At 38.2% G+C, this 13858-nt stretch overlaps 1 protein-coding gene across 1 annotated transcript in view; it reads right to left on the reverse strand.

Moving 5' to 3' along the window:
• NRPC2 (nuclear RNA polymerase C2) overlaps window positions 1–13858 on the reverse strand; it is a 292525-nt gene that overhangs the window by 238409 nt on the left and 40258 nt on the right. The window contains exons 10-11 of the mRNA XM_089392785.1: window positions 13154–13259; window positions 12872–12982 (exon numbers count right to left, since the gene is read on the reverse strand). Coding sequence (XP_089248911.1) covers window positions 12872–12982; window positions 13154–13259 — 217 coding nt within the window. The remainder of the gene's footprint in view (window positions 1–12871; window positions 12983–13153; window positions 13260–13858) is intronic.

Consider the following 13858-nt stretch of genomic DNA (forward strand, 5'->3'; position numbering starts at 1 on the left):
GATAACAATGCAGTTGAAACTCAATTAGAACACTTTCTTGTCACTGCTCTTTCTAATTCCTCTCTTGTAAATTCTTGTGACAGTGGATTGGTTTATAGTGGTGCCTCAAGGCACTTTACTGGTTATAAAGAAGTGTTCTCTAATCTAGTTAAGAGGGAGACTAATTAGAAAATCATTCTTGGAGACAACTCTACATATCCTATAGAGGGATCTGGTTTTGTTTCCTTCAATCTGGATCATGGCAAAACCCTATCTCCTCAAGAAGTTCTGTCTGTACCTGGTCTGAAAAATAATCTTATTTCTATTTCTGCTTTAGAAGATAGAGGAATGAAAGTTTATGTTTTAAATGGTAAAGTTCTCTCCTAGTTGATGAGATCTAGCATGAGAGATGTTTTCACTCTAGGATCAAGATGTGAAGGTTTGCATAAAGTTAATTGAAGATCTATTCATGCATTGATTCATGATAGAAATCATCAAAGTGAACTTAGGAATCGAAGGTTTGCTCATTTGCACTATGAAGCATTACCTCGTGTCAGAAAGATGGTTTTCGAAATGCTGAAGATTAGATATGATCATGAGGGAGTTTGCCAAGGGTGCGCTAGTGGGAAGCAAGTAAAGGGACCATTCCATTCAAGCAAAAGTAGAACCAGTCAGATACTTCGTCTTGTACATTCTGATTTATGTGGACCAATGCCTATAAATTCTCTTGGTGGCCACTTGTATTATATCATTTTTGTGGATGATTTTTCTTGCAAGACATGGATCTATCTTTTGAAAAATAAAAGTCAAGCATTTAACATGTTTAAAGATTACAAAGATTTGGTAGAAAAACAAATTGGAAAACAAATCAAAATTTTCAGATCTGACAATGGAGGAGAGTTCACTTCAAATGATTTCATTGACTTCTACAAAGAAGTTGGAATCAAGAAAGAGACCACAGTACCATATAACCCAGAACAAAATGGTGTGGCTAAGAGAAAGAATAGAACTATCATGGAAGCAGTCAAAGCTATGTTGCATGATCAAAAACTACCAAAGTTTATATGGGGATAAATTGCTAACAAAGATCTTCTCATCATGCACTAAACAACAAGACTTTAGAAGAAGTCTTCTCTGGTGAAAAACCAGAGTTTGGATACTTGACAATATTTGGCTGCCTTGTCTACTTCCACATGCCAAAAAAAAGAGGAACAAGTTGGAAGCTTTAGGAAATAAAGGTATGTTTATTGGTTATTATGAAAATTCTAATGCTTACAAAATATATGTACCTGGACAAAGAAAAATAGAGTTTAGCGAAGATGTAACATTTGATAAAGATGGAGCGCGTGGAAAAGCAAGAGACACTCATCTTCCTCCTGCTAATGACAAGAGTCAAGATGATGCATTTGAGAAACACGAAAACCTAGAGCCTGAAATTGGTCTTGTTGATGAACCCATGGAGTCCATGAATCCTTTGGATCCTCCTCAGTGTGATCCACCGGCTAAAAGGAAACCTTTATGGTTTCGCAACACCCTTCAAGATGTTGATAAACATGTTGCTCCCAAAGGAACCTTCAGAGGAAGCAAGAAACCATGTCGGTTCCAAGGATATGTTGTAGCCATGAGCAACATTACTCAAGTTGAACCATGCACTTTGGAAGAAGTTGTGAAGGCTCAAGTGTGTAAAGATGCAGTGGCTGAAGAATATGAACCCATAATTCACAATGATTTATGGGAAATGGTTCCAAGTCCCCAAGGTAAATATGTTGTGTCTTCTAAATGGTTATATAAAATTAAACATGGTGTTGATAGAAATATTGAAAAATATAAAGCTATATTTGTGGTCAGAGAGTTCCCTCAGAAAGAGGGAATAGACTATGATGAAATCTTTGCACTTGTTGCCCATTATACAACCATATAATCTATGGTGGCTCTAGCTGCTAGCTAAGGATGGTCCCTTCATCAAATGGATGTGAAGATTGTTTCTCTGTATGGCTTCCTCAAGGAAGAAGTATTTGTGGAGCAACCACAAGGCTTTGAAGTGCATGACCGGAAAACTCATGTGTGTATACTGAAGAAAGCCCTCTGTGGTTTGAAGCAAGCTCCAAGAGCTTAGTATGCCCGCATTGATAGCTTCTTGATGAAGCTTGGTTTTATTAGAAGTAATGTTGATCCAAATATTTACTTCAAGACAGTCCAAGATATGTCTTTGTTTTTGGTATTATATGTTGATGAATTATTTCTGACCGGTGGTGAAGCTCTTATCCTCCAGTGTAAGAGGAAGTTAGCTTCTTAATTTGAAATGAAAGATCTTCATTTGATGCATCACTTTTTGGACCTTTTAGTATGGCAGAAACCTGGTGAGATTTATTTTTCTCAAGGAAAATATGTTGTAAAGCTGCTAGAAAGATTTGGTATGACAGAATGTAAATCCATGAATACTCCAATGGAGATGAACTTCAAGAAGTTGTGTGGTGAAGTTGCAGGTCCTGATTTGGCAAATCCTTCTGAGTATCGACAATTGATTGGGGCACTGATGTTCTTAGTGAACATTAGACCAAACATATGTTTTGCGGTCAATACTTTGAGCCAATATATGATTAAACCATCTCATGCACACTGGATTGTTGCAAAGCATCTGTTGAGATACCTGCATAGGACCATCAATCTTAGATTGAAATATACTATTGGAGATGTAAGACTACTTGGGTACTCTGATGTTGATTGGGTTCGTAACTCTACTGATAGAAAAAACACATCTGGGAGTTGCTTCAGCTTAGGATGTGCCATGATATCTTGGATGAGCAGGAAGCAAAAGTCTGTAGCCTCACCAAGCTTGAAGTTGAGTACATTGTTGCTAGCATGGCTAGTTGTGACGCAGCATGGTTGAGGAAGCTCTTTGGAGAGTTGTTTGAGCATGTCCTGGACACAACAATGATTTATTGTGACAATAAGACTGGGATTTGACTTGCAGAAAATCTTGTGTTCCTTGACCATTCATGAAATGGCATCTGCCTAGGGTATATAAGCAGGCCCTCATTCTCATTTGTAATATCTCATATCTTACATTCTTATGAGTCCAAACATGATCCAAAGCACTGAGTCTTGACTCCTGAGTCCTAAGTTCTAACCAGTGACTACATGGTACATAGAACCAAAACTTAGAAGCATATGCTTCTAAAAGTTTACAAAAAACTACATACTAATGAGAAAAAAAAAAATCAACAACTAAGAGTCTAAGACTCTTAAGAGTGAGAACTAGAAGCGATTCCTTCCACTCCTTCACTTACTTGACTCTCAAAGTTCTCCAAATCATGAAGGCTTAAAAGAGGAGGCTCCTCTAATTGGACCTAGTCTGCCGCATTTGTAGTTTGCAAATCTATCTCTTCAAGGTCGATTCGTGAATGATCCAAACCTGTCATTATCATGATGATGAGACATTGAAATGTGAATTAACGTTTCACTTTGAAGTTTGAAGTTTGAACTTTAAAGTACGAACTACTAAGTTGCACGAAACGGGGAAACAGGTACGAGTTTCCGAAACAGGAAGCGATACGAAAAGCGACCTCCCCAAATTTTGGAAACGGGGAAACGCCAAAATATATATATATATATATATATATATAGAAAATATTTAAATATATATATATATGTGTGTGTGCAATCATAAAGCATAAATGATACATTATAATTTATTACACTTAAACATTAAGATTTAATTTACATCACATTTACTCATGAATGATCACATAATGAAAATAAAAATATCGGAATATCCAAAAGCAACCTTTATTAGATATCCAAATCTCAAAATCAACCTTTATTTATATTAATATATGAGGCTGCAAGTACAATAAAGACTATAAGGCTGCAAGAGAGAGATCCAAATCAGGATTTTCTGCATCCACATCCCATTCTTTAGAAGGACCACTGTTGTATTGGGAGTCTCCTCCTACATAGTCGAACGACCTTAGTGCTCTTGATTAAATACATGTTTCATACCCTAGTACCCTACATGATCTTGATTATTGGGAGTTTCCCCTGCATAGAGGGCTTGGTTCTCTTGATTAAATACAAGTTCCATACCCTAGTACATGATAAAATCCAATGGAAACATTGCAATAATCCAATCCTGAAATCCTGAAAAACAAATAAGTCTGCTGGATTTTGAGTGAGATCTAAAATTCTACTTTCTCCATATGAAATCCAATGAGGGCGAAACCACTCTCAAACATCTTGAGTCATTTCATGGTAATGTTAAAAATTTAAGTAAAAGGATGAAAATGAAAAATAAAGGAGAATATCACTTTTACTTTAAGAATTTAACATTACCATGAACTGCATATCAACATTAGGGCAAAAATTCACTTTTATAACTTTAGACACACATCTAGAAAATTAAAAAACAAATTTGAAAAAAAAAATTAAAAAAAACACAATTCAATTGGGAAACGCGCGTTGTACGGCCGGGAAACGCGTTTCCGGCCGTACTGCCACGTTTTCGTTTCGAGAAACTTGGCAGTATGGCCGGAAACGCGTTTCCTGGCCGTACCAAACGCGTTTCCGCGTTTCGTCCCAGTTTCCAGCCGGAAACGGGCCCCCCCCCCACGTTTCCTGCAACATAGACGAACTAGATTATGACACCTTCAAATTCAAGCTCTCGAGTCTCACCTAGTATTTGTTTGTTGCGAAGTCGTAGATTGTAATGGACAAATACAAGGTCATTCAAATGTTTTTGTGTCAATCGGTTGCGCTTCTTAGAATGTTTTTTCTCAAACATGCTCCAGTTGTGTTCACAACCTGAAGCACCGCATGCTTGGTTTAAGATTCGAATGGCAAATCTTTTCAAATCTGGCATATCACTACCAAATTTAACATACAAATTAAAGTTTAAACAAATTTAATGAATTGATGAAGCCTTCAAGCTGGGTACCTGGCAACATCTTAGACCTTTCTCTTATAGCACTGGTATAGGCAAACAATTTAGATGGCACCCTATAATCTTGTAGTTGGGAAAAAACACGACTTTGATGTTCTGGATCAGGGAAGCACCTTTCCATGCATGTCATAAGTCCTCTGCCAACCTCCCCATCCTCATTAAATTTGCCCTTATCATAAAAATATTGTGGATTTAAGATGTACCCAGCAGCATGTAAGGGGGAATGTAATTGCCTATCCCAACGTGCATCTATAATTTCCCAAAGAGGCATATACTTTGTCTCATCATCCCCATATCTTCTTTTGATGGCCTCCTTTGCGAGATCCATCGCCTCATAAATGTAACCCATAGCGGGTTTGTCACCATCAACCATCCTGAAAGTTCAAGCATTCAAATTTAAAGAAATATGAAACATTGTAAATAAAAAGAAACTTGAAATGAAATTTAAAAAATGAAAAAGTTAAAAGACTTGAAGTACCTAAGAACTCTAACCAGGGACTCTGTCACAGCAATAATCTCTTCGGCATCTTTCCAGAAACCATCATTAAACACAAGTGCAACAATTTCGATGCCTTCAAGGGTCTTGGAATGTTTAGATGCCATCCACTCAGGTCCCAAGAACATCCTCTTCAGATTTATCTTTTGCTCAACCACAGATTGCAAAGATATGAAATTTGTTGCAAATCTAGTCACTGCAGGTCGAACAATTTCTTTACCTTCAGTGTATTTTCTCATCGTGTTTAGGACAATAGTGTGGTTGTATAGGTATTTGGTTATGGATTTTGCCTTCTCCACAACCTCATGTATCCAATGAAGCTTACCAATGTCCTCAAGCATTAAATCTATGCAATGGGCAACACAAGAGGTCCAAAAAATAGTGGGGTGCCTAATCTCAAAAAGTCTACCAGCAGCCATATAATTAGCTATATTATCGATGACAATTTGTACAACATGTTCTTCTCCCACTTCTTGAACGACTTTCTCCATCATTTCACAGATAAGTTGGGCAATCTTAACCTTGTCTGAAGCACCCACTAATTTGAGAAACATTGTGCTTGCGGGACAAGATACAAGGAAATTTATTAAAGTTCTATTCCTCTGATCTGTCCATCCATCACTCATGATGGTGCACCCTGTTTCTACCCATGATGAACGAAACTCAGCTAGCACAAGCATGACATCTTCAACACTCTCTAACAACATATCTGTCCTAAGGCTCTCGTATGTAGGGGCTTTGAACCCTGGACCTGCAATAGCAATTGCATCAATCATAGCTTGCCAATAAGGCCTTCTGGCACAGTGGAAAGGTATGTCAGAATAGTACCAAAAGTTAGCAATGGCCTTCCTTGCCTGACTATGGATATTTTTTTTCCAACCAGTGGCATCCAAGGTAGGTTGGGAACCGAGTTTTGTGCGGGGAGCAAAAAAGGTGTTTATGTTTCCACCTCTAGTGTTGAAGGAAGGACTCGTTTGGCCTTGAGTTTGACTTGCCCTTGGAGGCATGTGTGGGAAACTTGGGAACGGCATTGAGGATTCAACAGAGTGAGGTGACAAGGGGCTAGTGGTAGAAAAACCATCAACTCCAAGAGTTCCTATTTCACTATTTTGCTTTGCTTTCTTGGCATTATGTTGACTCAACATATCAATGGCCAAGGTTGCTTGGTGTTTGACATTATCGTCAACCTTGTTGCAAAGACCTATATCATGGCCAGGTATTTGTGCAAGGTGGAACTTGAATCTATAAATGCCTCCACTACATTTCGCTTTGCAAAATTTACAAAGGAGCCTGGGGTCTCCGGGAATCTTGTCACAATAAGCCCAAGCAAAGTCCTTCTCCCTCGGCATTGTTGTTGTTTTGGACTTGTGTTTAATTTGTGGCTTTTGTTAAGATTTGGAGTCGTGGCTTCTATTTAATTTGTGGCTCCTGTGAAAGACAATAAAAAATCAAATTTAAAAATGATCCAAAAATTTAAAATATGCTAGAAATCTAAAAAATTAAATGAAGACAGATGTCAGTAAACATATATATTATAGAGACTATGCAAAAGGCGAGTGAGGATCACTGTTATGGAGCAGTATTCTAATGTACTAGGAGATAGATAGGTGTGAGGATCACTGTTATGGAGCAGTATTGGGGATCACTGTTATTCTAAAAAAATAGAAATGTTGCCTTTCAATAAAACCAGGAAAACATATTGATTGATACATGAAATGCTTTATCTTCTTAGTATACTGAAAGCATTCCAAATATAACCACCAAGATTGGAGTCTTGGGAAGCCTATGCCCTCCTCCAAGGGCTTCTCTGTGTTACTTCTCTCAAACTGAATAGAATAAAAATTGTGGGTGACTCTCATAATATAATTCGACATCTCCATTTGGCCTCTTTCCCTCAGAATCTCAAATTAAAATCCATATTCAAGAGAATTTATTCACTGCTAAATTGTCTAAGGGTTCACTCAGTGCATCACGATTCACGTGTGAAGAGATAATTGGGTTGTGGATCATCTTGTAAACAAAGGGATCAGTTTGGATAAGGCACCCTTATGGTTAATAATAGGGTGGGATATCGAGTCAGCATTATCATGCTTTCTGTAGGAAACTGTCAAAAGCATCAGAGTTGTGAAAGTGTTGTGGACAATCGTTACCTGAAGCTTCGGTGTCTCTGCCCTTCGCAAGAAATTAACGAGGTAAAGAAGAATTCCTGTTCTAATTACGGCATCAATTGGAGGATTAATCTCTGCATAATAAAGTTATCGACCCATTCCTTAATCCCCTTAAACCATGGTTTATAAAATAAGGCTAGGGTTGTGGGAGCTCCACTTGGCCCAAAATTCTCACAGTCTGCCAGTTTCCAATTCCCGTCGGCTTCTCTGCGGCGTCGTGGACAGTGGAATGGCTCTGCGGCATCGACGGTGGAATGGCTTTGTGGCGTCGAAGGTGGAATGGCTCTGCGGCGTCGACGGTGGAATGGCAACAATCCGATAAAGCGACAATCTAAAACCCAGTAAACCCTAAACCCAAAACTGGCAGGACTCGGGAAAAAAACGCAGAATCAGCCCAATCGCAGACTCGCGAGTCAAACTCGCGTTGACCACGAGTCAAACTCGGTCAACGTGATTTGACTCGCAGAGTTTTGACTCTGCTCGTTCGTTTCATGGGCAACCAGATTTTAACTCGCAAGTACTCGCCGATTCCTGTTACACTGCATTGTATGGCTCAATGCATTGTTTCAGTTTTCTAATTCATGCCACTAGGATTACCATACTTCAGCCTTGTAATTTTCAAATATTTCTCACAGTGATAGATTACTTTAGGGCTCTAAATATGCAATAAACAACAACCCAACCGTTGATATGTAGGAGGTGGAACAACTTTTGACAAATGTGCTTCAGGATATTTTTCAAAGAGCCGAGCCGGCCGAGTCGATGACTGGCTCGGTCGACTCGGTAACAACCTGGTCAGTCGTTCTGTTTCCACCACCGAGCCGCCCTGGCCAGGTATTGGCTCGGTCTGGCTCGGCCAAGTTGGAGTCGCCTTGGCCGTTTTTTAAGACACTGGACTAAGCACACAAGCCCAAATCTGAGCCTTGGAGGTTGAATTTCACAGTCAAACTAGAGGTCGAGTTTGCATTTGTGAGGGACTATTTGTTGATTCGAGGTAGCATCAGATGTGCTCTAGCCACGAAATTGGTGGAAAGGCTAAAGCACATGAGATCTCCAATACCCAGAAATGGTTTGGGCAGAATCTAACCAGTGTGGGAGATATTAAAATAATTAATATTTTTAATGGAGTCCCTAAGTCTAGACTTAGAGAAAATAAAATATTAATGTGAATTAATATAAAATTGAGTTAGAATGGTCCAAAAGTCATGGATCAAGCTAGATCTAATCTTAGCCATTGACTAGGGACTTAATCTCGGTTGTTGAATTGTCAACGAGAAAAGTATAAGAGGAGGCTTGAGGGTCACTTGGAGAACACACCGAGTTGATCAAAAATTCGATTTTCAAGGGCATGGCTTGCTGAGGAAATGGAAAATGTGATCAGAGTTGCAGCTGATGGGCAATGAATGCAGTAGCAGAGAGGCAAAGATAGTACCGGGAGCATCAGCGCAAAAGCTGGGAGAGGGTTGACGAAGAGCCAGCTAGAGGCCACGCAGAAGCAGCCAGAGGCCACGCAGAGGCAGCCAAAAACTGCGCAGAGCCTGAGGAGGGCCAGCATGGGAAACGCAGAGGCTCCAGAGGCTGACGCTGGGCAGACGTTGGGCCAGAGACGCTGACACGGACCCTAGAGGTTGATTCTGGGAGATTTCGTGGGGCTCATATCTGTCTCCAACTGAGAGGTACTACTGCCGAGGGCATTCTCTATTGGGTGAGCCATTTCTGGCACCCAAATTATATTCTGAAACTTCTTAATAATAAAACCCTCATATAGTTGCACTAATTTTCCCGCATTGGGTTTTTCCGGAGACATTAATCCAAAAATAACAGTGTCACTTGTGTGATTGTTTTTCCTTCAGTTGATGATTTGTATGTGTTGAAACTGTACTTGTATTTAATTTCAGTATTTACATGGTAAATAACTTGTTAATTAATAGAACAAGTAGGAAGAAATAAATCAGAAAGTACAGGAAGGATTTTTAACAGTTAGACTTAGAAATTCCAACACTGTTCTCATCGTGGTGGATGACTGAAGGTACCAGAAGTTCGATGCACCCTTTTTGGGAGGCAGCTCGAATACCCAGCCAAAAATATGAGTGTATTTTATTGATGGACGAGTTTTCCCTTCTTTCTGGGCAGCATATCATTTGATGACTGGAATGTAAGAAGCGTGAGGTTGAACTATTTTTATAGGCAGAAAGTGTTAGATACATTGGGCATGAACGAATTTCCAGGAGGCGGTAATCCTTTCCTGTGCATGACCACGAGCTCTAGAGGTCTGATTGAGGTGGAAGAAGACCATTTCTGTGCATACCAGCATGCCTGTAGCTTCACTGTGGGACTGTGTGCTATCTCGGGGTCAATCTTTATGTGGGTTGCTGTTGATATAATGACCGCTGCCAAGTGTTGAGCATGCATATTAATTTCTGGGCTTTGTATTTCGCAACCAAACTCTAAATCATTGCTTTCAGTGGACTGAAATTTATATCTGTGGCTGCCAATAACAAACAGGATCCATCTTTCTAATTCCCCTCACTGTATATTCAAAATTTTAATGAGAAAAGACTTTCTGTGGGTGTTATTACTACATATCAGCAGTTTGTAATTTTTGAGTTTGTTGTATGGAATAAGAGACTATCTGAAGTTGGTTCATTCATTTAAAATCACTGTATGCTAGCTCAGAAAGCAAATTTATCAAAGAAAACTACCTACAGCAGAAAGTAATCAAACTGTTTGATAAAAGTTGCCACTGAAATTTTGATTGCAAACTCAGAAATTTATTGAGAAATTCAAGGGTTTTCTAAGTGGAATCTTACAGTTTCCTCTTTTTCTGACATGAAGGCTTTTCTTGTTGTAATGTTGTCACTGAAAATACAATATATAAACCACCAGAAACCCAAATGGAAACCCGTCATACAAAACCCATGTATTGAGCTGCAACTTGTACAACAGCTTTAGATTCAGTGCAATACAATAGCAATGGATCAGAAACAGGAACATATTGTCCAATAATCAATGTCCATGATTGTCAAAACTAAAGATATATATGTCTGGCATATCCCTTAATATGCATAGAAAATCACCAAAATCTGTGCATAGCATCCCCAAAATCTGCCCGGAATGTCTTCAGAACAGCCAGTAAGTGCCCAGTTCCCCAATAAAGTCCCCAGCAGTTTGGGGTTTCTTAAAGGTCTCAACTCCAAAGAACTCTGAAAAGGAGGGTAGCAGGTACTTTTTTTTTCTATTTATTTTTTTTGGAGGGGGAGGAGGGGGGAGCATGCTGTCCCTGTGCAACATAGATAATTATCTATTTCAAGCATCACCCATTTTTCGTCCCCTCATGTAAGGAATATTATATGAGAAAACAAATTCTATTTTATATGTTAAATGTGACTTTATTTCTAGAGTTTTGTCTTCAAGACAATGTTCATCTTTAGAATTCTGAATAATCTTCATCCTTAGTTTCCAATTTTGTTACAAATTATTATTATAGATATGTTCTGTTGAGTAATAAATGACAATGACAGTTTCACAGAAACATATTCTCTCCCTCTCTCTCTCTCTCTCTATTAAGCTTCATGTTTGTGCTCGGACCACAACAAACACCCAGTACCTTCAAATTTTCCTTTAACCAACAGTCTTTGCCTAACTCACAGCATTCCCAAATCCCAATTTATCACTTACATCTACTCTGATCCTAAGCTAGACATATACACCATGACATTACATCCCAGTGTTTAAGATTTGTCAAATTTAACTAACCGAAAAGAAAAAATCCTTTTTTAACACAATTTAGTCACCCAAACTGTATCTCCCCCCCATAGGAGACATAGAAATGTAACCTTTCATATATGGTCAGTATCCTCATAAGTTTGATGCATGGCCCTCCATAGATTCAAAGCCCCTACCATTCATCGTACACATTTAAAAGAAAGCAACACAGAAAAGCATACTTGTGCAAGAAGAAAAAGGAAATTGTAACCAATGCTTACAATGGTCATATTAGACTTAGGCTTTAGCAAAAACAAATTCATGACTTAAGTTACATTTTATAAGGAATGTAATAATGACTTGATAGTAACATACGTCAATTTAGGATGAGGGCTTTTGCAATCAATGTCCAGGGATTATGTCAATGATGAGTTAAAGTTTACGCTATCTATTTCCTATAAGGAAATGATTGATCTCTCATTATTTTATCCAAGAAGTACTTCTCCCTTTCAAATTCTCTATTGTGTTCTTGCTTGGTTTCTTTGTGTTTTCGATTTTGTAATATACTATTAGATGCATGCTGCAGAAGAAGTCAAGGACAAAGAGGGTAAAGGCCTCTGGAGTCTGGACTTCATTGATCAATGATGGGCTGAGGCACTACTTATGACAAGCACGAAAAAAAAAAAAACAGAAGGGCTTCCAAGCAAACAATGGAAGGTTTGTTGTTCTGTTTTAAACCGAGATCCATTTTTCGCTTTAAATATGTGGAGAAGGTGCCAATTCGATCATTAGAGAAGGAAACTAAGAAGAGTCAAGCACCATCCCCAATACCTACACCCACCAATGGACATTCAACTAAGGGCACCAGACCGTTTTAGTCCCACTGCTAGAGGGTGACTGTTTTAGTCCCATTTTAAAAGGGGCAAAGAAAAGTGATTGTAGATGGATCATGAGATACATTTGATGTACTATCGTATTGTCTATTTAGTTTTCATATTGAATTGGCAGCAACAAACAGTGTATGTGTGATGTATCATTTGACATAAATGCATCTTATAAATCTATAGTCTTTTCGTATTTACATTACTGTGTGAATATTTAATGTTTTTGTTGCTTGATATTTTTTTGAATGAAAAAAATGAATATGCATTTTATTTTTTAAATCCTGTCAATATTTTGTCGATATTAATGATGACAAAAGCATATGACTTCTGCCAGTGGATTGTTGATAACAATATTTGCAACATGACATTCTAATCTAGCAGCAAGAAGCAAACTGATCAGACTTGTATTAACATGGAGACCCTAGTTCAACCCCCCACCCCCCCAAGTGGGTGCAGATGAGGCCAAGCGCAAGTCCCAGGCAACTTTGATAGCATAGATATGCCCTTCATAGCGTGGGTGCTTAACCAAAGAATTTCTATCAGACATATTTCTCAAAATACAAATTGCAGCATGGTTCTACTTCTACCTTATCTTACTATACTTTTGCTTTAAGAAAAAAGTGTGCCCATCTTAAATGGAAATTACATATTCAAACATAAGAACATTAATAGTAACATCATGAGAGGGAAGATAAAGTGCCTGTAACGATGGGGAGAGTATGCCTGCAAATTTTGGATCCCTTCCTACCATTTGTACAATTTCTTGATCACTTTCTGTGCCCATCGCCTTTAAGACAGCCACAATTGGAACCTACAGCACAAATCTTAGTAGTAACTATAAGAACAACACATTGAATAAAGTATTATTAATAAAAGTTTGCCAAACATATGACCCTTTCAAGCTGATATGAAAACTTATTCATTGAAAATAATTCAAACAAAAGCAATATTCAGCAAAATGAAAACATGTATTCACACATACATCATCAGTGAAGGTGTTAAGCCGTAGATATATGCGCTCATGCTTAACGATAATGTTTGTCTTACTTTTCCTCTCATGGGTACTACTGGTAACTGATGCTGTAACACTGATTCAAAAACACAGAAAACCACCCTCAGATTACGTCCAAGTATACAAATACTCCAAATTACAGTTTGTGAACCGAGCAATAAGAACTATTTTGAAAACTTCCAGCTAAAAACAGTTTGAATTCAAATAGACCTCTTTTCTGAAACTACCCCTCAACAGTAAAAACAAAATACAGACAAAAGGACAGACATCAACAACTTTATACATAATGAAAAGGCTAAAGATTCAACATTTTAATAACCCCATCCTCCATCCTCCATCCTCCTATCCCTATGAAAGAACCTATGATAACAAAAAAAATGATCAAGAAATGTAAGCATTTTAGTTATCAATTTATCCACCATACCAAATACAAATCTCAACAAAATAGAATCAGGATTGTGAAAGTAATGTGAATTGGGAAGGAAATGTGGCAAATGAGAAAAAGGAACATCGGATAGAAAAAATTGCCAGTGAAATTCATAAGGAAAGATAGGTCCATGGCATCACAAAAGCATGAAAGAGCAAAGAAGTTTTGTTCTCGTAGTTAGAAATTTCGAAGGCAGAATTGAATGCCAGCACTGTAGACATGCATTCAACTAATGATATCACAGCTAC

Source organism: Pinus tabuliformis, chromosome 1_1 (genome assembly GCF_031772625.1).
Source record: "Pinus tabuliformis cultivar Carrire ecotype Pingquan chromosome 1_1, CPIR1, whole genome shotgun sequence".
Classification (NCBI taxonomy): Eukaryota; Viridiplantae; Streptophyta; class Pinopsida; order Pinales; family Pinaceae; genus Pinus; species Pinus tabuliformis.